Consider the following 21,982-nt stretch of genomic DNA (forward strand, 5'->3'; position numbering starts at 1 on the left):
GCGCTTATTCTTTCTTTCTTTCTTTTTCTTTTCTTTTCTTTTCTTTCTTTCTTTTTTTTTTTTTTTTGAATGAACTTGAGTGAAATGGAACGATGTTGTATTTGGGTAAAAATGCAAAGGATTTGTACTACAAAAATGTTTGGTCTAAATTATTTACACGTTTTTAAGCGCGACAATTCCGTGGTATGGAAGTGCATAAGGAGTGCACTTTTTGATACCAACACTCGTAGGAACTTTTGAACTTAATAACAACTAAACTAATTTTTGAGGAACAAGTCATGTGAAACTAGGGGTGAGGGCGGATTATTTCAAGTGGAGGTTTTCTGGTTTGTTCTGATAGGGACGGTTCGAGTAGTTATGAGAGGTGGGGAAGTTGTAGGTTGTATGGTCGAAGGGCTAAACTCCTGTGCGTGGAGTACGGGAACACGAGCATCGTACCTTGCTGTAAACTGTTTACGATCTCTTCTTAAACATTTATATAAGCTACGTAACGTATACGTCCGCAAAATACTAATACAATCATTAATAGCAATGTAATAGGAGTAACCGTGAAATGAATATACGATAGAACGTATGCATGAGAAGAGAGAAAAACAAAAGCAATTCACAAGAATATTAGGAATGATTCCAAAAATGGATCAAAAGATTGGAATCTTGGCCAATAATTAGATTTTGAGTCACAAAATTTTTGAACGGTCCTAAAATCGAGTTTCTCTATCTTTTACGAAATAAGCACATCATCCTGAGTTAAGTGATAGTTTAGGTTTGGCTACACTATATGTTGTTCTCGAGATATAAAACGTAAAAAAATTGTGATTGAATGAAATATATTGGATTTTTTAGATCAGCGGCCACAAAATTTTTGAACGGTCCTAAAATCGAGTTTCTCTATCTTTCACGGAATAACCACATCATATTGAGTTAAGTGATAGTTTGGGTTTGGCTACTCTATATGTAGTTCTCGAGATATGAGGCACACAAGAAAATTTTTGATTGATTGAAATATATTGGACTTTTTTGATCAAGGGGCAAATATTTTTTGAATGGCCCCTAAATTGAGTTTTTTTTTTTTTTTTTTGTGGAATAAACATATCATACTGAGTTAACTAGCAGCTTTGCTTTGGCTACACTATATGTAGTTCTCCAGATATAAGGCCTACAATAAAATTTTTGCCTGAAATATATTGGATCTTTTGATCAAAAAACTGAAAAGAGAAGAGAGGGAAGATTTACAATTATTATTCCGTTAATGGGATATTCTCACTATTAACTGCATTCATTCTTGGCCGCAAACGTTTTTGTCTGCGATATAACATAACAATTGCAAATGAGTTTGCTATATGTAATGAAACCTGTGGAGAGGTTGTATAATATGCAAAGGGAATTGCAAGGTTCTGATCAAACCAGCATGACCAAGTCAAGGGTCAATACGTATAATTTATAGCAGTGCTATTAACCTTTTTTGTCGCGTACTCCTGGACACCACTCGCCATCCCATTGTGTACCCCTGAAACTGTTTAAAAGGAATTACATCGAAATTAACTGATTAAACTTAATATACATGTTTTGTTGATTAAAAAGGGGGACCCATAGAGACACAACAAAGGGAGCATCAATTTACCAAGCAAAAGACTATTTACATTGGGAGAAAGTGCACCCCCCTAGAAAAAAACATGGGAAATTTCAAAACATATGGGACACATCCAGTTATACTGAGAGGTATTTTCCCCTAAACCTCCCTGACAATTCGTACACTGATTACAATGTTAAAAATTCAAAAACTTAAAGCAAGTTTAGAACTAATCTGTTAATGAGATTATCGAGCTTGTTTGCGGGACGCCAACTCCTCGATTCTTTGTCGAATCTTCGAGAGTGCTAAAATCAGAGCTGATTCTGGATTCAAGCAATTTCTGTGCTTCGTTTTTGTTGATATCGATACAGAGAAATCTTGCTTATATAAATATGTTGATGGAAATGGAAGAAGTTGTGAAATATCACTGTCACTAACTGCATTATATTCTTTTCGAGGATAAGTACAAAAGTCACAAATTGACAAGTTACCGAATTTCATTTGCAGTGAACTGTCAATAGACATTTCCAGAAGACCCCCAGAAGCAGCATCCCCAGGGGTACGCGTACCTCTGTTTTGAATAGCACTGAATTATAGCTTTGACTTGAGAAATAAGAGTAATTACTAGATATTGTTTACTGGGATATTTGACACATTTTAAGAAGTGAAATAACCTTTGTGGGAGGAGTTGGAACAACGAAACATTGATAGCTCTTTGGGGATCTTATCGTACATTTTGTACGATACGCATTTTTCATGGTACATTGCGTTATTTCTCTTCTATTTGAGCTTTTTCGTCCGGATTTTTTGTTTTTCAAGTCCAGATACATTGTAGAAGACATTACGTATGGTTTCAGACCGTCCTGCGTCCAGACATAGGAGGTGATGACGTCATAATTTTGAAATAGAAATTTTCCCTTATGAAGCCTATGTTCATTATTTTTTGGCGGGCTTATTTTTCCACGTAGAAGATTGAAATTTTGCACAAACATTCAGTCCACCGAGTAGTATTTACCAGATGTTTTGTTCCGATGTCAGTGCTAAAACAGGGGGGAACCAGAGGGGCAAAGGGGTGAAAAAAGGAATATTTTTACCCCCAAAATCCGGTTTCTCGTCATTTTCCCGCCTCACATACATGATGGGGACACGTGAGTCATACCGTCTGAAAGGCAGTTCCATTCTGAAGAGAATGACGGTCGAATCATTATCCTAGGGTAATTAGGGACGTCTCAGGGATTTTTTGAAAAATATACTTCTATATAGGGAAAAATGGGACATGGTGGGTATATTTTTTTGGCGGGCTTACTTTTGCACCTAGAAGATTGAAATTGTGCACAAACATTCAGCCCACCTAGTAGTATTTCTCAGATTTTTTTCAGATGTCTGCATTAAAACAGGGGGGGTCCAGAAGGGGAAAAAATTGAAAAAAGTGATTTTTAGACAAAAAATTCCATTTTTCATGATTTTCCCGCCTCACATACATGATGGAGACACGTGAGTCATACCGTCTGAAAGGCAGTTCCATTATGAAGTGAATGACGGTCGAATTATTATTCTAGGGTAATTAGGGACGTCTCAGTGAATTTTTTTCAAAATATACTTCTGTATAGGGTAACATGGGAAATTTTCTGAATTTTTTTTGGCGGGCCTATTTTTGCACCTAGAAGATTGAAATTGTGCACAAACATTCAGTCCACCGAGTAGCACTTAACAATTTTTTTTCAGATTTCTTCGTTAAAACAGGGGGGTCCAGAGGGGCTAAAAGTTGAAAAAAGGGAAATTTAGACCAAAAAATTATTTTTTCTGGAATTTCCCGCCTTAGATACATGATGGAGACCTGTGAATGGTACCGCCTGAAAGGCAGTTCTATTCAGAAGATAATATGTGCGACACATATCCCTAGGGTAATTAGGGATGTCTCAGGAATTTTTTTCCCTGAGATCATAGTGTTTTGTGGTAATTTGGGGCATTGTGGAAATTTTTGATAAAATTTCTCCCGCCCTTACTATTCAAGATAGAAACTTGAAATTTGGCGCACACATTCAGTATACCAAGTACTATTTATCAGATTTTTTTTAGATGGCTACGTTCACACAGAAGGGGGTCCAGGGGGGCCAAAGTTCGAGGAAAAAATTTTTCCCTCCGAAATTTTCACTTTGATATTTTTTCCCGCTTATGGTATATGGTATGAGCATGCAAGTGGTACCATTTGAAAGCCAGCTCTATTCTGAAGAGAATGAGGTATGAACCATGATCTTAGGATAAATAGTGACGATGCAGTAGCTGCTTGACTGAAAGTCAATAGCCCAAAAAGCCAACATCCCGAAAGAGATAGTAAGGATATGATATAAGATCAAACGACTGAGTGATATGTTATAACGAAGACAGCTTATTTTTGATAAATGAATAACTTTTCGTAAAGAAAAAGAGACTATTCACAGGGGAGAATTATTTTAAGAGTGTTTGCGTTGAAAATGCTAAGTGCAAAATGAATATCATTTGAAGATTGGAATGAGAGATGTGACATCAGATTTGTTAAAAGATGAAAATCTGGGTGTTTGCACTGTACTAAAAGTTCGAGATTGAGAACATTCGAAGTTCCAATATTGCTTGTACAAACCTGACACTTTTGAAAAATTTTGAATGATGTAGGCAGGTGGGTATTAAATCTGAATATGTAGGTATTGTAGGAAGCTTACAAAAAGTTTCTTTTTCTACATGCTAAGAGATCATTGTAATAAAGAGGGATTATAGGAAATTTGTTTGCCGGTGTAAATTTAACAGGCATTCGTGGCATACAAGTTTCACTTCGAGGTTGCTACGGGGTAAGCTATAATCTTATTTCTTATATAATGTGTAATGGGAATCTATGTCTATAAGAGGGATTTGTATTGATAAATACACTTTCTAGGAGTAATTCTACTAGTATCCCCCCAAAAAATAAAGCCAAATTCGGGGAGAAAGAAGGACAATATTAACATTGCTTTTCCTTAATTGCAATTTTAATACTAAAAGATCACAGTTTAATGTGATAATCGGAACTAAAGTGTGGGAAACCTTTCCACTACTACATACAGTGTAAAATCAGAAAATATGTTCAATTTAAAAAAAAAATGATTAACTTTGTTTATGTTTAGGTTCTCTAAATTTAAAAACAATATTGAATTTCATTTATTAGCATTTTGTGATCCGAAGGAGTAGAAGTTTGGATTCACTCTAACATGCTTTTAAGGGCAGTTTGGACCTTTAAAACTCTTTTTGGTTTCATGGTCAGTAATGCTCTTTCATTTTAGACAAAATGTAATATTTAATCTTCTGTGGCAGTTCGTGGAAGCCAATTATTTAGAAAATATCCTAGGGCTGGAATGATCTAGGCGTTTGAGGTCTAGATTCTTCTGGAAGATATCCAAATTTTGGTGTATACGTGACACGAAACAAAATTATTCAATGCTTGTAAAATGAATAAAAGAGAGATACAAAATCTCATATTATTTACTGGGAACACTCAATTTTGAATGCATTAAAATGAATGACGAACAAATCATATAAATATATGAGAAGAAGAAATGCAGAATAAGCATAGTAAGTGAAATTTGTGAAAATTCTGCACCAATTAATATTTTCACGGGACGAGGTTCTAGGATAAGACAAACGAGGTAGGGGAAAAAGGGTCTGAATGCATAGAATTAAACTGCTGAAAACAATAAAAATCTAGTGAATTTTACAATACAAGAGGGCTAATAGGTATAATAATGGAATTTATAGACTGAGATAGAGATAGAGAGAGACAGGGAAAATATGAATGAATTTTTAAATTTTAGCTAGAATACAGACACAACTTCTGATAAAGAAGTAAACATGCAAAATGTTTAAATGTAACTGCAGAAGTACAGACTACAACAAAAAGCTACAGAGAAATGAAAATCAAATTAATACAAATAAATAACTTTGAAAGTTATTTGAATATTTCTAATTATTGGTTTCATGTGAATTAAACTTTAATACTACGTCCGGTGGGAAACAACTCTCTGTAATGCAACTAATTAGATGGACTGAGGTCCCCCGCACTATATAACAAACTCCTTGAGAAAACATGCTATCACACGGAAGGCATTGTTGATTAGAGTCATGTAAAAATGTACCATAGAAAATGGGCAAAATCGAGAGTGATTTTCTTTTAGAAGTTCAAACTGGGAAATTCTGCACGTCTAGCCACGGAAAACCAAGATTCGATTTGTGGTAAACCAACGCATCATACGCAGTTAGTTTGTAAAATGTCATGCCATGACAACAAAGGGTTTATTCACAGTTTCATTGCCAAGGACCCCAGAAGGTAGACGTTGAGCAATAGGTGAATAGGAAGTACTCGTCAAGCCCTATCTAGAGGTACTGTTATTTTGGCCCTAAAGCCTCAGAAAGTTGGTCAGCAAAGATGAAACCTGTTTTACAACGGTATGGTTTTGGTTCATAGGTATGCTATTCTTTCGAAGTACTCGTATTTCACGCACTAAACTTAAATTATTTATTTATTTATTTTTTAAAGTATTTTTCACTCTGTAGACTAATTTATGAGTATCCTTTACTATTTCATTTATGGTTGTAAGACTGCAAACGATCCTGTATGATGTGTCTTGTCTATGCCTCACGTTCGCTCTTCCTCTGTTTATCGGAGCTCGAAGTGGATGAGTCTACTGTGCAACGAAGGAGTTTGAGGAGCAAGTATGCAAGAGATATTACCGATAGTACTATGCATTTAAGTAGATACGCAGGTTAAAGAAAAAACTTAAGAACATTTTTTTCATTATGTGTTCAGTTACTATGAATAAGAAACTTCTACACGTATGCTACTATCTTAAAAGAATTGCCGAAAAGAAAGTAAAAATAAGGGAAATAGAATACGATCCGGTCTTAAAATATTTTGCGATTTTGTTATCTTTGACTATACTCACTGAACTACGGGCACGTCTTTCAAGGAGCTTCGTATCTTTTACCATACATTGAGCTTTTCTAGTAGTTGAGCATTGCTTTGAGCTTCAAGAGAAGGTTTTTCTCTGTTTATTTCTTTATTTGCGTAAGAAATTTTCATTACAGAAGCTATTATACAGTGATGTGCATAAGTTAACATACAGTTACAAGAATTCTTGCTTTCTTTATTAGTAGTTATGTGTTATATAAAAAGTTTTTAATTAGAACTACGAAAAACATTAACTTTATGAAGTCGCGATTAATATGAAATTGGAATTACGATTAACTACCAGATATGAGTTTTCAAAGTGCCGGTCTTCAGCACTTACACATCCCTGGAGTCTACTTTCTACACTCAATCACAATTTGGCACATATGCTTTTATTGCTGTCAATTTCTAGGTACGCTTCTCTTAAGAAATTAGTCATGTCCTCAATAGTGCTTAGTTTCCTTGACAATACTTTATCTTTGACAACACCCTAAAAGGAAAAGTGCATTGGGGTAAAATCTGGTTGTCGTGGTGTCCGTTCAAGTGTTCTTCGTCGACCTTTCTTCTAATAATCCATGAGGTAATCTTGGTCGATACATTTTCAAACCTAAACATTGCATCAGATGTCTTGAAGATCTATGGGAAATACCTAACTAAGGAGAAGCACTCCGCTTTGAATTTTTTGGGCTTTGGGTAACTGCCTGAGCAAACGATATTTCGTTGTCCTGGTTAGTAACACTGAACTATCGACCAATCTTTGGCACATTACAAATGAGGCCGGTTTCATCAAATTTATAGCACAATCTTTAAATTGTTAGTCTATTTGGTACAGGTGTATCAAATGCAGTAACCTATTTTCGTCGAACCTGTTCAGCATTTACTGTCTTCCAGTATTGGTTGATTTTCTATCCACTTCTCTTAGGTTGTAATGCGCCGCTATTTTTGATCTGCACCATACCGCATTACATGATATTTAAATTGATGATAAGCTTACTGGTCTGCATTACATGATATAAATTTAGAATAGTATAAATTTTTCGAATCGTTAAAACAAACAAGTCTTGGAAGTTATAAGTTCGAGACAACATGGCGTCGTGATAAACAGCCCTGTCTTGAACTCCAGTTTGATACAATATTATATATATTTTTACAAGTGTTCTTTTTAGTTCAATTTATGTTTGTTTCCAATTTTAATGAGTGTGGACATTTCTAGTGTTAATAATTTTCAATATCATGAAAAGTTAGCTATGAAACAAACAGTTTAACACGGGCGACTTCGGGCTCTATACCTGCGCCATTTTATTGCAACTCCGGTTGTGATCCTGACAAAGTGTGTAACAATTTTAATTTACACCATTTTTTACCATATAACAATCATATACTAATAGTTGACATTGCTTATGGCTGCGTCATTAATATTATAAAACCACCAATGTGGTTATAGATCAAGAAGTTATAAGTTAAAAAGATTGATTTGAGATAATGAAATATCTTCAAAGTAAAGTTAACTAACCGTCTGTGCATGTGATTTGAGAGTTAGTAATAATATGAAACGTAAAATATAAAATTAAGTAATTATTTTATTTGTTGGAAACGTAAGATACAAATAATCATGCATTGCTAATTCAAAAACTACTCGGGGGAGATTTCTCTCTCTCTCTCTTCCTATCTCATGTACCACATTTTAACCCCAGAACGGACGGGTGAAAAAAGTTACATGAACGGACGGGTTGGGTTTACAGAACCGAGAAAAAAAATCTTATTTAAACATACATCTACCGTTAAATTTATTTATTTATTTAACCAAATTGTACGTTGTACTTTTCTTTTCCCCAAAATGGTATATAAAGTAATTTTAAGCCGAGATTTATTGTTTATATAGTAAATTTACAAAAAAATAGGTGTGTGACGTAATGTTTCCCATTATTACAAATGTATAGAAAATTCTGAAAAGTATGCAGGAATTTTTAACCTATTGAATTTCAGAATGTTCTAACTTAAATTTATACTGTACTCTAAGTTTTAGTTTTTTTAAAATTGAACACATATTCCACATACCATTTGCTGTGTGTTTCAGACATACCCATAATTTGCAATATTTGAAAAAAATATTTGGTTTTGCTGTCTTGACACTTGGAACATCTACTTTTTTGGGATCATAAGTTTTACTTGCGTGTCTGATGTTGATACATGCACCACTAATCCTTCCGGCCAATTCCCTAATATGTATTTGCAGTCTTTCGCGTTGAGCTCTTGTCACCATTTGACGTCTACGTAAAAGCAATGCAATTGTTTGGTGAATTTACGACATATGAGTTACTCAGGATCCAATGCTTTGTTTGCTTTCAAAATGACGTATACATGCAAATGAGTGACAATATTGTGACTTCTGGTTCGCCAATTCATAGGTAAAACGATTTTGTTCCATTTCGTTCGTTTATCTCGACCAACATATTTTGATGTTAAATCACAGCTCTCAAAATCAACTTCATTTTCACCATCACTAACATGCAACATTTGTTCAGACGAAGAAAAATTATTACAACTATCAGGTAACACTTCAACAGAATCATCTTCTAAATCACCGTCCGTGTTATGTTCACTCTCTAACTGAAAATCTGGATCTGCATCACTCATCGAATTCACTATATTCTCTTTCCAATTCATGTCGTATTTCATCATCATTTACAAGAATTTCAGCCATTTTCAAACACTCAAATACGTTGCAAACTATATCCACATACAGATATACGACATATGTAAATTATTCGGTAAATTAGGTGAAGCTTTTACGGAAACGTTGCTCAATATCCCATTAATAAAATTTCGTCCTGGTAACTAACATTGACTCCAAACGACTGACGTAAACGGACGGGTTGGGTTTCAGGGAACCAGAGCAACTTTAATCCTTTGCTGTACACAGCCTAATGACAACTGAAATGGCATGTGCATACCCCTGATATCTAGTGACATTACTTGAAAGGTATAGAGAAGGACTTGATTGTAGCTGAAAAAGAAATCTTTAGAAATCAGCACGTTTACGTATGTACGGGTCTGAGAGACTCAACCAGTCCGTTGTAGGGTTTTAAGATGAATTGACAATAAAAATCGGAATTAAATTATTCAAAATTCTATGTTTACAGAGAAACCTGTTCAACACTTCAACTCAACACTCAATAAAACCTGTTCAACCTTAAATAGCCATTTACAAATTAAGTTTAGGATTATTATTACAACTAATCTAATGTTGAAAGCTGAGATTATGATTTTTACTGTACAAAATGCCATACAATGATCTTTCTTGTATGCGAGCTATTTTAATGTTTCTTAATGATTTTCTGAAAATATGATCCAAAAAGGAGAGAGAAAATGTTACTTAAATCATAAGATATACAGAAACTATATTCTACTTACGTACGCGGTCCTTAACAGAAATGTTAAACAATTAATGTAGTGAGTGAGAGTCAACTTAACCTGCAGATAAACAAAGATGATTCTATTAATGTACAAAGAAAATGAGAATATTAGTAGTTATATCTATCTATCTATCTATCTATCTATCTATCTATCTATCTATCTATATATATATATATATATATATATATATATATATATATATATATATGTGTGTGTGTGTGTGTGTGTGTGTGTTTGTGTGTGTGTGTGTGAAAACGAAGAGAATGAAGATAAATAAAAATAAAATAATGGAAAAAAGAATGAATATGTTAATTAATAAGTAGGAAGAGGATGTACTTACCACACATTTAGGCACTTTTGAAGGACACGATGTACGAGGATCTCTGATAAATCTGGAAAGAAAAGAAACATTAAAAAGGAATAAATTATATATATATATATATATATGGATCATTGAAACGAAACGTCTCAGATAATGTACAATACAGAGAGAGAGAGAGAGAAACAGGTAGTTGCAGAAAATATAACCAGCTGCATTCACATAAGCTATAATAAATAAGATTTTATATGGTTTAATAATGCATGTGATTTTGTATAACATGTTTTGAAATTAAGGTGAAGTTTAGATTTCAGTATAATTGAAATTAATGAGATCTTAGTGCTACTTTATGTAATGAATTGATATTAAGGTTGGTTAGGATGACCAGATTTTTTTTAAAACCAAAAGAGTATATCCAAAACAAAAAAAAATGACAGTAAGTATGAAGACAAGATGAATTACAGTATTTTATCTAATGCGCATGCAAATGAGTTAAATACTTAAAACAGTTTTACTCATCATCATTCATATATTTTCGACGATCTTGCTTTCTTGAGTAAGTTAATGTCATCCTTTATCGCCAGTCTGAACTCTTCACAGGTCATGCTTACATTGAACTTCACTTTCACCACTTGTTCCAGTGTCAACACTGTGATTTGACTTTTTTCCTCGCTCCAGTAAGTGTTAATAGCAGTGAAAAGCCTCTCACAATCAACATTAGTGCCCGGTAAAGTAAACAAGAATCGCTTTTAAATTTGACCCAGCCTGCACTAAATCTTTGTACACTATTTTCCATTTGCCCATCATTGTCTCTCTTTTCTCTCCACATTGTCCAAGGTGTTCTTTAACACCTCTGGATATTGCACAGTAAGTGTCAAAAATATCATTATCACTGAAGTCCAACGAACTGTCTACATGTTTTACCTGCTCATAGAAATATGCAAACGACTCCTGAAATTATTCATAGGTAACTCATGTGTCAAGTAGTAAATGTTTCTTGATTACTTCTCCGAAAAAACGTTGTGACCACATCTCTAAGTATGTTATCACTTCAAAGTAAAACTTTCTTGACACTGAGTAGGCATATTCGTTTTTTATATTTCCTTCTTTTACAAGTTTCGTAAGTAAATTTCTAGCAGAAATCGGAAAAAAGTTTTGTTCAATTCTATCTTTGTATTTCCTCAGAAGTTCAAAATATTCAACAGAAACTTCAGTCGCTGTTATATCCTCCCTCTCAATGTTTGTAATTGTTTCAGTGAGCAAGATTAGCTGAGCATGCAGGAAATACAGCCACAACTCACTTGTTTCGTCTCGAAAGAAATTAACTATAGCTATTGGAGCATTTTCATCACTCAAAAAGTACCCCTTAAGTGGTTCATACTGACGTATAATTTTTTCTACACACTGAAGCAGAGACAAGAATCTCGTCTTTGAGTGAGACAAAAGACCATCATAATGACAGCCAATGAACTCACAAAAGTTGTTCAAATTTTCCGTCCTTACAGTAAAATTACTGAAATGGTTGTATATTTTAGAAACTAAATTCTCAACATCGATCGGTATTACTCTCGAACACGTCACAGAAATTCCATTGTGAAGGATATGAGCCCCACACCCGATAGGCAAAACATTTTTCTTCAACCTGCACTCAAGTTCGCTATGCACGTTTCCTGTTGTTTTAATTTTTATGCTTCCAAAATTTACTGGTGCATTATCGGCTACCGAACCGATGACCTTATTTTCCAAACAAAACTGAATAATGTACCCATTAATACGTTCGACACAGTTTCCGAGGTTTCATTTGATATGCTATAAATTTTTAGAAGACATGTTTTTACATTAATACCAGTATCTACTTCACAGTACCGCACTAAAACAGGCATGAGTTTGGTTGCTTTACGATTGGAAGCATCACAAGCAGCAACAACGGAAGAAGCCTTTTTAACACTATTACTTAAAATATTTTCTGACCAACTCCCGCCATATTTTTCTGCCTCCGTTTTCGTTCTCGCATATGCAATTTTTTTACTCACTGTTGATTTCAAAAGTTCACTAGTGCAGTCCATGCTACTAAAAGAGTGGTTATGTTTAACATTATGGTATGACCACAGAAGTTCTAGTCGAATTAAATCTAGCTCTTCTGAAGATTCTGTGGTCAAAAAACTATCCAACTTACCTGCTTCGGAAGTTGATGAGCATTCAGTGTGCGACTTAGATTTTATATGTTGTTCTATATCATATTTCCCTTTACTTTTTATTTTTTTTTAATAGAGAACTCATTCTTACATACCGTGCACCATGCTTTGTAAACATCGTTACTGTGGGCCCTTTTAATGCAAGGATAACTTATTTCAAACGCTTGATTATACTGACATTATCCTCGCGACATTGTTAATAAAATAAATTCTTCCAATCCTCGAATAATATAATTGATTGAGTGTAAGTACGCAAGTTAATTAGAATAATAATCACTGCGCGATTCCCACTACCAAGAACTGACTCACTTTGAAGGGAAAACAAAACCCCGTGCCATGAACTGTAGGAATACCAGATATAACTAACTAACTAACTCTATGGCCTATGGAACCAGGAGGTTCAATGCCGCGTTCACAAAAGCTCTTCACTGACTTCTATCCTTAGCTAACTGCATCCTGTTTCTACTTTGTATTCCAATCTCTGCAAGATCCATCTTAATATTGTCCTCCCATCTGCGCCTAGGTCTTCTAATGGTCGTTTTCCGATTGGTCTTCCAGCTAAGACTTTGAAAGCGTTTCTACCTTCTTCCATTCTAGCTACATGACCCGCCCACCTAAGCCTCCTAGACTTGATGACCCTAACAATGATGGGTAAACCATATAAAGTATTTAGTTCCTCGTTATGAAGTTTCCGCCATTCCCCATTTCCGTTCCCCTTGGGTCCGAATATTCGTCTCGGAATCTTGTTCTCAAATACTTTCAGTCTATGTTCTTCTCTCAGAGTAGGTGACCATGTTTCGCAAGCATACAGAACAACAGGCATGATTATCGTTTTGTATATTTTAAGCTTCAAATTCCTCGACAGAATTCACGACGACAAGAAATACCAGATAGGTATAAATTCCGAAAATATAAATCATTCCAGGTACTCAATCAATTTAATTAACAGTTTAATAATTAAAACGTTGAAAGTATGGATAAATCTATCACTTTTATTGTGCCGTCTTTACTATAGTTTTAGTACTAACTAATAAAAACAGTTTAATTATATTATTATTTTTTCCTTTTGCAAAAAGAAAATCTGGCAACCCTACAACCAACGAGGACGAGAAACAAAGCACAGCGCAGCGGGTCTGCTACTACGAAGTACTAAACAGTGTTGTCAACGTCCAAGTTTTTACAGGGAAAATATGCGATTGTCAATGGGAAAATGCATTAAACGTTAAATGAAATTGAAAATACCACAAAAGAGTATAATTCGATATTTTTGGGAAGAAAAAAGAGTATAGAGTATATGAACCTGGAAAAGAGTATAATACTCTTAAAAAGAGTATGTCTGGTCACCCTAAGGCAGGTTGCTTTTCTTACCTTGCATTGTGATTAGGCACAAACTCCCCAGGATGTTGCTTCTCATGTCACCTTGAACCTTAGACCTTCAGGAATTTTCCCGCAAGCGGGATGGCGACTGCGCAATGTAACAATACTTCAATCGTCTTCAACGTTTGTGTAACAATTTAAATATTATTGTTGTGATATTATAATAGGAGAAATTCCCAAATAACTACAAGACGCGTCGAAGTGAAAAGAATATATCCCAACAATAATGACTAAATAAAATATTCAGAATATATACACAAATTACACGTAGTATATACAAGTTATTGCACTACAGTAAAATGGCGACTACAGCCAAAGTCGTCAGAGTAACTGTACAAGGTTACCTGCCATAATTACTTGAAAAATAATGAATTATAAAAAATGATATACCACTAAATAATAAAAATAATGATTATAATACACAAAATAAATTTAATTTAATTACTATCCATAATTATCTAAAATTGATAAATAATAGAAAGATATAAACTGTATACCTCCTTTTGCCCTCTCCGTATGTTTAACAGATAATGTAGATACTTGGTTTAAACCAATAAATTCAATATCTTACTCCTTTCCTTCTTTTCTTCCGTCCCTTATCCAGATCCTTTACTGGAAATGTGTAAATTACCCTTTGATACTAGAAAAATCTCTCGATATCACAATCGTCATGGTAAACTGAATGGAGTTTATTTTATTTTATTTTTTGCTTATATTTTTATTACGTTTTAATATTTTTTGGAGTATTTTCATCCAAACAATGCTTTTTATCATCTCGACTTACTAATCTTTAAACTTTAACCAAAGAATGATGTAAAAAGGTAACAAATCGGAGAAATTGTGAATTACAGTATACGTGGAAAATTTAAAGCTCATAAGTGTACGTGCTCAATTAAAAAGTTGTTGCTAATTTAGTATCAAGTGGTCAAAAAATATTGAACCTTTCGGGCTCGAGATGTTGTTAGTTTCCCAAATCTCAGGGTATATAAGTCGCAGCGCGTCAACCATAACGTCATTTAACATTTGGCAGTTGTGCAAAATGTAATGACATTATTACAATCAGACCTAAGGTATTGGCGCAACACTGCACTACATTTTACAAAGACGTAGAGACGATAAAGACGTAAATGCTGCTAAGGTCCCTGATGGGGAAAGATATATATCAAAAGCAACAATCAAAAGATAGCTCAGTCGCTTTAATTCTAAAACTATACTCTTCGCAGTGCGTGACAAATCACAGAAAAAGTGGATGCTAGAGCACATGTTAGCAGTAATGGTATTTGTCAATGACCTGAACCTCCATCGGCGAAGAAAGCTGGCTACAAAAAGAAGTTCGATATATGAGCATCACATGACCAGTCTCAAATAACATTTACTCAATCAAATTTCTATCTAGGAATCTACTGAAGCGAACGAACTCGAGCTTTTTCTGAAGCTCTTGATCACGAGAAACGACAAGAATTTAGTAGTGATAAAAGAATGGATGAAAAGATTGCGATCTTGGCAAAGAATTTTAGGAATGATAAAAAAAATACATCAAATGTTTACGATATTGGCCAACAATAAGTTTTTGGATCATGGCCACAAAATTTTTGAACGCCCCTTAAATTGAGTTTTTTTTTTTTTTTTTTTTTTTTTTTTTACGAAATAAGCACACCATACTGAGTTAAGTTATAGTTTGGGTTTGGCTACACTATATGTAGTTCTCCAGACATAAGGCCTAGAAGAAAATTTTTGATTGAAATATATCGGACCTTTCAAACAAACAAACAAACAAACAAACAAAAATGGATAACCTGCGACAATAATGTGCTTAAATGATCGTAATCGACGCGACAGGAAGCTCCAAAATCTATGAAAAAGCTTAGATGAACATCCAGGAAGGTTAAGCACGATAGTTTGGTAGGATTGGAAGACCTTCTGCTGAAGACGGCCAAAGCAATAGACTCGTATCTGTAGTGTCTACAATTACCTCGAGTGCTCCTAGCATTACAAACGAAACGGCCAAAACTGGCCAACAGAAAGCTTATCGTACACCACAGTTACAATACGAGACTGTATACGTCTTTAACAACCGGTCAGAAATTTAGAGAACTTTTTTTGATTTTTTTTAAATTAACAAAAAACTTTTCTACTTATAAGTACTATTACCTCTCTAAAGGAAATCGGACTTCCTAGATTCCCTTTATTAGTAGAGTTTAACGTACCCGGTATTCAGAGATGACAGGACTTCTGAAGAACTCATTGAATTGTGTTAAGTTAGTCTCAAAGAGTTCTATGAAAACCACGTATCACAATTTTTTGAGTAGAAAATACAGCTACGGAAATATGGTGTTGCCGGGAAAATGGCACGTCATACATCAAAATCGTGCACATCTGGTTTTCGAATGTTATTTCAAAATCATAAAAAGTGTATTCTCAACTTTGACTTCCAAAGGATCAATACGTTTTAGGCAACCTGATATACACAAGGTCACAAGTGAGTTACTTTCCAGTTTATTTCCAGTTATCATCGCATGTTGGTTTCCTAACAAGGAATATATGTAAATCCTTTCCTACTTTACTTTATAGGACATACAAGAAAACAGCAGTGACTTGGGTCATCTAAAAACTCTCCATCTTCCTTTCTTCCTAAGTGGTAGTGATATTCGATTCTCCAATTGGTGGTTATGGCGATTTGTTCGACACATTTTCAAAATTGTTTGGAGTCCAGACCCTGCACCTAATCAACACTGTTCAAGTGCTTTTTTGCACCACCACTTACAGTTATTCAACAAACTCACAGTATGGGAAGAAAATCTAGATATAAAATTGGTAAGAATATTTTCTTTCTCCTTTGTAACTTAAGTTAAAAAGATAAATTTGGATATTATACTTTTAAAGGTTTAGTGAGAATGAGCTTTCTTCTAAACATATTAACACAGTGGTTTCAAATTGGTGCGTTGCATTTAATAATAAGAAGCATCATAAAGCATTTAATAATGAATTAAAAAGCAGCATTTAATAATAAGTAGTATCATGAAACATTTAAAAATAATTTAAAATCGAACATTTAATAATAAGTAGCATCACGAATCGAGGATTTAATAATAATTAGCATCACGAAGCATTTAATAAGAAGTTAAAATAGATCTTGAGATACACTGTTCCATTGAACTCCAGCAGCAACAACAAGATTCAGTATAACATAATCAGAATTTTTTGCAACCTTATTTTCTTACACTATTAAAAAATAGCTCCTAGCGACAAATCTGATGACTCACTAAAAATAAAAAAATGTAATATTGACGAAAAAATACAATTTTGTCATTTTCAAAAATTTCCTTAAACAAATTGACAAGATTGCTCAAGAATGGCAAACAAACCAGTTGAGTTTAAAATTGAATTTTTTATATTATACTAGCTGAACCTGCGCTCTCTACACAGCGCATCATTTACATGCATGAATCTCCTCGTCATTCCTCACAACATCTGAACATGTCCCTTTACAGACACAAGTGAAAGACGTCTTGATAATAATCGGTAACGGATACCATAAAGGGGAGATTTTTTTTCGATTATTTTCTCAATATTTCGCATCATTTGCAAGATTTGAGCCCACTTCCAGTTGGAGTTTCTAATTCATGTATGTAATATGTTTCTTTCTTCTTGCATGTAATATGTACTAAGCAAATACATTACATACACAATTAATTATAATGTTAGTGATATATGGTGTTCATTGGGAAAATACTACAAACAATAAAGATTCATCTTACAAGAAACCCTAGGTAGGCCTATCGATCAGAGCCCGATGCTCATGGAGCTCCTCCGTGGCTAAGCGGTTAGCGTACGCGCTTTTGGCGTGGGAGGCCCGGGTTCAATTCCCGGCGGGAACTCATGTGGTTCGGATTCCACGTTAATCAGTAGGTCCACGTCTCATTATAGCCTCGCTGCTGAACGGGACGTTAAACTCAAAATCAAATCAACCCGATGCTCATGAAACTTTGTATATAGAGGGAGTGCCTCGGGAAACTTGCACAGCAAAAATTGTAGATTCAGTGTCCAAGACGTTGGGACACTAGTGCTGGAGAAAGATCAAAAGTTAAATGTCAATACATTAAGTACTTGGTGAGAAAATGCATGTTTTCTTTAAAATTAGTTATTGTAACTACATGAAATGAGCACACATGGATACGATATGTATACATTTGTAGTATAATTTGTCGTCAGCAAACATCTTTTGTAAAGAACATTCTCTTGTCATTGTCTTTTCCTGTGGAACAATTCTGTTTCTGATTTATGTTCGAATTAATGGAAATATAAATAATTATAAGTGTATGCCAACTATGGTATTATTATGAAGATTGAACACGCCCTATCAGCCCATCCACGCCAATTGCATGTTGTCTCTGACATAAATCAAGTAGTGGTACAATCATATTTCGCTCTCTTTTTCTAGTTACACTGATCCCACCCATAATGCTCCATACCCTTCATCTGCATGAGTGTCATGAGATACACTTTGCTCATCTTGTACCTAAATCACTCTACCAGAGCATAGGAATAATGTAATCCCACAACAGACTTCACCAACGGGTTTTGCGTCTATTTGCGTTCAAGTTGATGTATCGCGTTACCCTTTTCTCATTTACTCTAATCGCACCAGCTTGAACATGGCTTCTTTCAAGATGACGGATATTCTTTTTATCATTTTTAACAGATCATATCTAACATCTCGTATCCATGTATGCTCTATTTCGTGTCGTCACAATGACCAGGTTTAAAGAAAAAGTGCCTTTTCTTTCGTTTTCTCACCATGTCCTTAATGTACTAACGTTCCATTTTTGATCTTTCTCGAGCGCTAGTGTTCCAACGTCTTGGACCTGCAGCTACAATTTTGGATATGGAGTTTCCCGAGGCACTCTTCCTGTATACAAAGTTTCATGAAGATCGGGCTCCGATCGATACCTAGGGTTCCTTATTACACTGGAGAAATCTTTATACTTCGTTTTTCATTATCATTCGGCCATGAAACAAACGCCTGAGTGATGTACAACCCATGTATACAACTGTGGTGTTGGAATGTATAACTCGTAGGATACGTTACTTTTTTAAATTTTCGACATTTCCAGTGTACCCCTAAAATATAATAAAGAAATAACGGGCACGCTTTTTAAAAATATTCAATCAGAACTGGACAATCTACACAAAATTTGGAATCGACCAGCGAAAACGGCACGTTTCTAGCACTTGGGTTTTCGAGATTTCATTGTCAAATGGATTGGAGGCAAACATATAAACCTAGCATTCTAATATATAGACTAGCTGAACCTGCGCTGTCTACTCAGCGCATCGTTCTGTTATGACTATGAATCTCCTTCCCACTGTGCATGTCTCCTTATTCACACAAGTAAAGGATAGGAGACTTCCAAACGAAGTGAATTGCTATGTATAGGTGTTGGAGTGAGTTTGTCGCAAATTTGTAGAAGTAACACGATATCAAGTGAATTTTTTCCCTAATAAATCCATATCCGTCCGAGTACGCCTCATCGTGCCTCTTGAAGGCTTTAAAGTTGCCACAAGCAATGGGTTTTGCCATTCAGATTTAAGCAAAGCGCCTGCAAAGTCCATCAACCCGCCATACGTTACTTCTCTATTCGTTGCCTAACACCGTAGTTTCGGCCTGCAACATGTTAATCTGAAAACGGCTCCTAAAATGTAGAATAGAGCAATAACGACACGGCTATTGAAAATTTGAACGAGAACTGGACAATCTACACAAAATTTGGAATCGCCCAGTGAAAACGGCACGTTTCTAGCACTCGTGGTTTTCGAGATCTGATTGTCGAAAGAATAGGCGACAAACATATAAGCCTAGGATTTTAATACATAGACTAGCTGAACTTGAGCTCTCTAAACAGCGCATCATTCCCATATGAGCATAAAACTCCTTCTCATTCCTCACAACATCTGTAAATGTTGTGAGACACAAGTGAAAGACATCTTGATAAAAATCGGCATGGGGTACCATAAAGAGGGGATTTTTCCAATATCTCGCATCATTTGCAAGATTGAGTCTACTTCCGGTTGGAGTTTCTAATTCATGTGTGATCAATGTTTTGTTTCTTCTTGCATAGAATATGTACTAAGCAAATACATTACATACACAATTAATTATGCCAGTGATATATAGTGTTCATTGGGCAAAACACTGCAAACAAGAAAGAATCATGTTAGCCTTGAGAAATGGTTTTCCTTCGTTTTTCATTATCATTTGACCATGAAGCAAACGCCTGAGATATATACAACCCTTGTATATAACTATGTTGTGTTGAAATGTATAATTCATAGAATATGATGTTGTATTGTTTTAAAATTTCAACACTTTCAGTAATACCCTTATAATGTAATAAAGAAATAGCGGTCACGTTTTTTTTTTAATATTCAATTAGAACTGGACAATCTACACAAAATTTGGAATCACCCAGTGAAAACGGCACGTTTCTAGCACTCGTGGTTTTCGAGATCTCATTTTCGAAAGGATAGGCGACAAACATATAAACCTAGGATTTTAATGTATAGACTATCTGAACTTGTGCTCTCTAAATAGCGCATCATTCGCATATGAACATAAATCTCCTTCTCATTCCTCAAAACATCTATACGTGTCCCTTTACAGACACAAGGGAAAGACGTCTTGAAAAAAAAATCGGCAAGGGGCATCATAAAGGGGAGATTTTTTGATTATTTTTTCTCAATATCTCGCACCGTTTGCAAGATTTGAGCCTACTTCTGGTTGGAGTTTCTAATTCATGTATGATCAGTGTTTTCTTTCATCTTGCATGTAGTATGTAATGAGCAAATACAGTACATTACATACACAATTAATTATAATGTCAGTGATATATGGTGTTCATTGGGCTCCAAACAATAAAGATTCAACTTACTGTTAGAGTGGAGAAATGGTTATCCTTCATTTTTCATTATCATTTGGCCATGAAACAAATGCCTGAGACGTATGCAACTCCTGTATACAATTATGTGGTGTTGGAATGTATAATGTGTAGGATATGATGCTTTAGTTTTATTCTTTTTTTAATTTCATCACTTCCAGTTTACCCGTAAAAATGTAATAAAGAAATAATGGCCATGTTTTTTTTTAATATTCAATTAGAACTGGACAATCTACACAAAATTTGCAATCAATAAGTGAAAACGTCATCTTTCTAGAGCCTGTAGTTTCCGAGATATCATTGGCGAAAGGATTGGCTACAAACTTATAAACGTATACTTTAAAAGAAGTTCAACTATGGCAGCACAATTAATTTGCATTGGTTTTGGAAAAGGCTTATTAAAATACAAAGGCTTTGAACGATAATTAAAAAAACATGAAATTTATATGAAAAAGGTCTACACAAATAAGTTATTTAAAGTACACATAGTTCAAAATATTTGTATCTGTTAAATGTGAAATCAAAATAACCGTAAATCATAGGTTTTAGGTTGGAGCTCAGGCGCTTTTGTTTTATGAACTTTATAGATTGAATAGATTGTACAGTGTGCTAGGAGTGATTTCTTAATGTATTTTAATATTAAAGAGTTGCTTATATTCAGAGTTTCCTTTCTTACACATGTTACAGTAGTAATTCAACTTCAAACCATAACTCTGAGTCGCTATGAACAGTGTAAGATTTAAATGCAGTATAAGAAAATATTGCATATTAGAAAATACAACTATCTCATTCTCCTGTGATTCATTTTGTAAGGTGATGCCCTGTGATTCAACTTGGCTAAGACCAACTCTTTTCAGTACAAAGGAACAAAATTCACGAACGAAGAATCAACACATCAGGCAAAAACAACTAAGCCGCAAAGACCGGAGTCGAAGGTCTCGCAACAATGTAAACGCACGTTGAATTACAGGTTGGGTGCTAAAAGATGACCACTGAAGATATTTAAATAGGTTTTCTTTAATATCTTAGATATACACAAAATGGACTGAGACCCCTTCTGGAATCATCAATTCATATGGCTGGGTGAAATAAAATGATGTTCTTTGATTCAAATGAAAGTCAGGTACAGGAAAAAGCTTGATGGATTTTCTTATTTATAACTTTCGTTAGTTGTCATTGAACATGACTAACCATGTTACGAAAAAAGAGAGTCCT

At 34.6% G+C, this 21,982-nt stretch overlaps 1 protein-coding gene across 1 annotated transcript in view; it reads left to right on the top strand.

Moving 5' to 3' along the window:
- Positions 1-21,982, top strand: part of LOC145691947 (cholesterol 7-desaturase nvd-like) — a 115,779-nt gene that overhangs the window by 77,235 nt on the left and 16,562 nt on the right. Inside the window, exon 5 of the mRNA XM_081767249.1 lies at positions 16,404-16,646. Coding sequence (XP_081623375.1) covers positions 16,404-16,646 — 243 coding nt within the window. The remainder of the gene's footprint in view (positions 1-16,403; positions 16,647-21,982) is intronic.

Source organism: Thermobia domestica, chromosome 8 (genome assembly GCF_964235325.1).
Source record: "Thermobia domestica chromosome 8, izTheDome1.hap1.1, whole genome shotgun sequence".
Lineage (NCBI taxonomy): Eukaryota > Metazoa > Arthropoda > Insecta > Zygentoma > Lepismatidae > Thermobia > Thermobia domestica.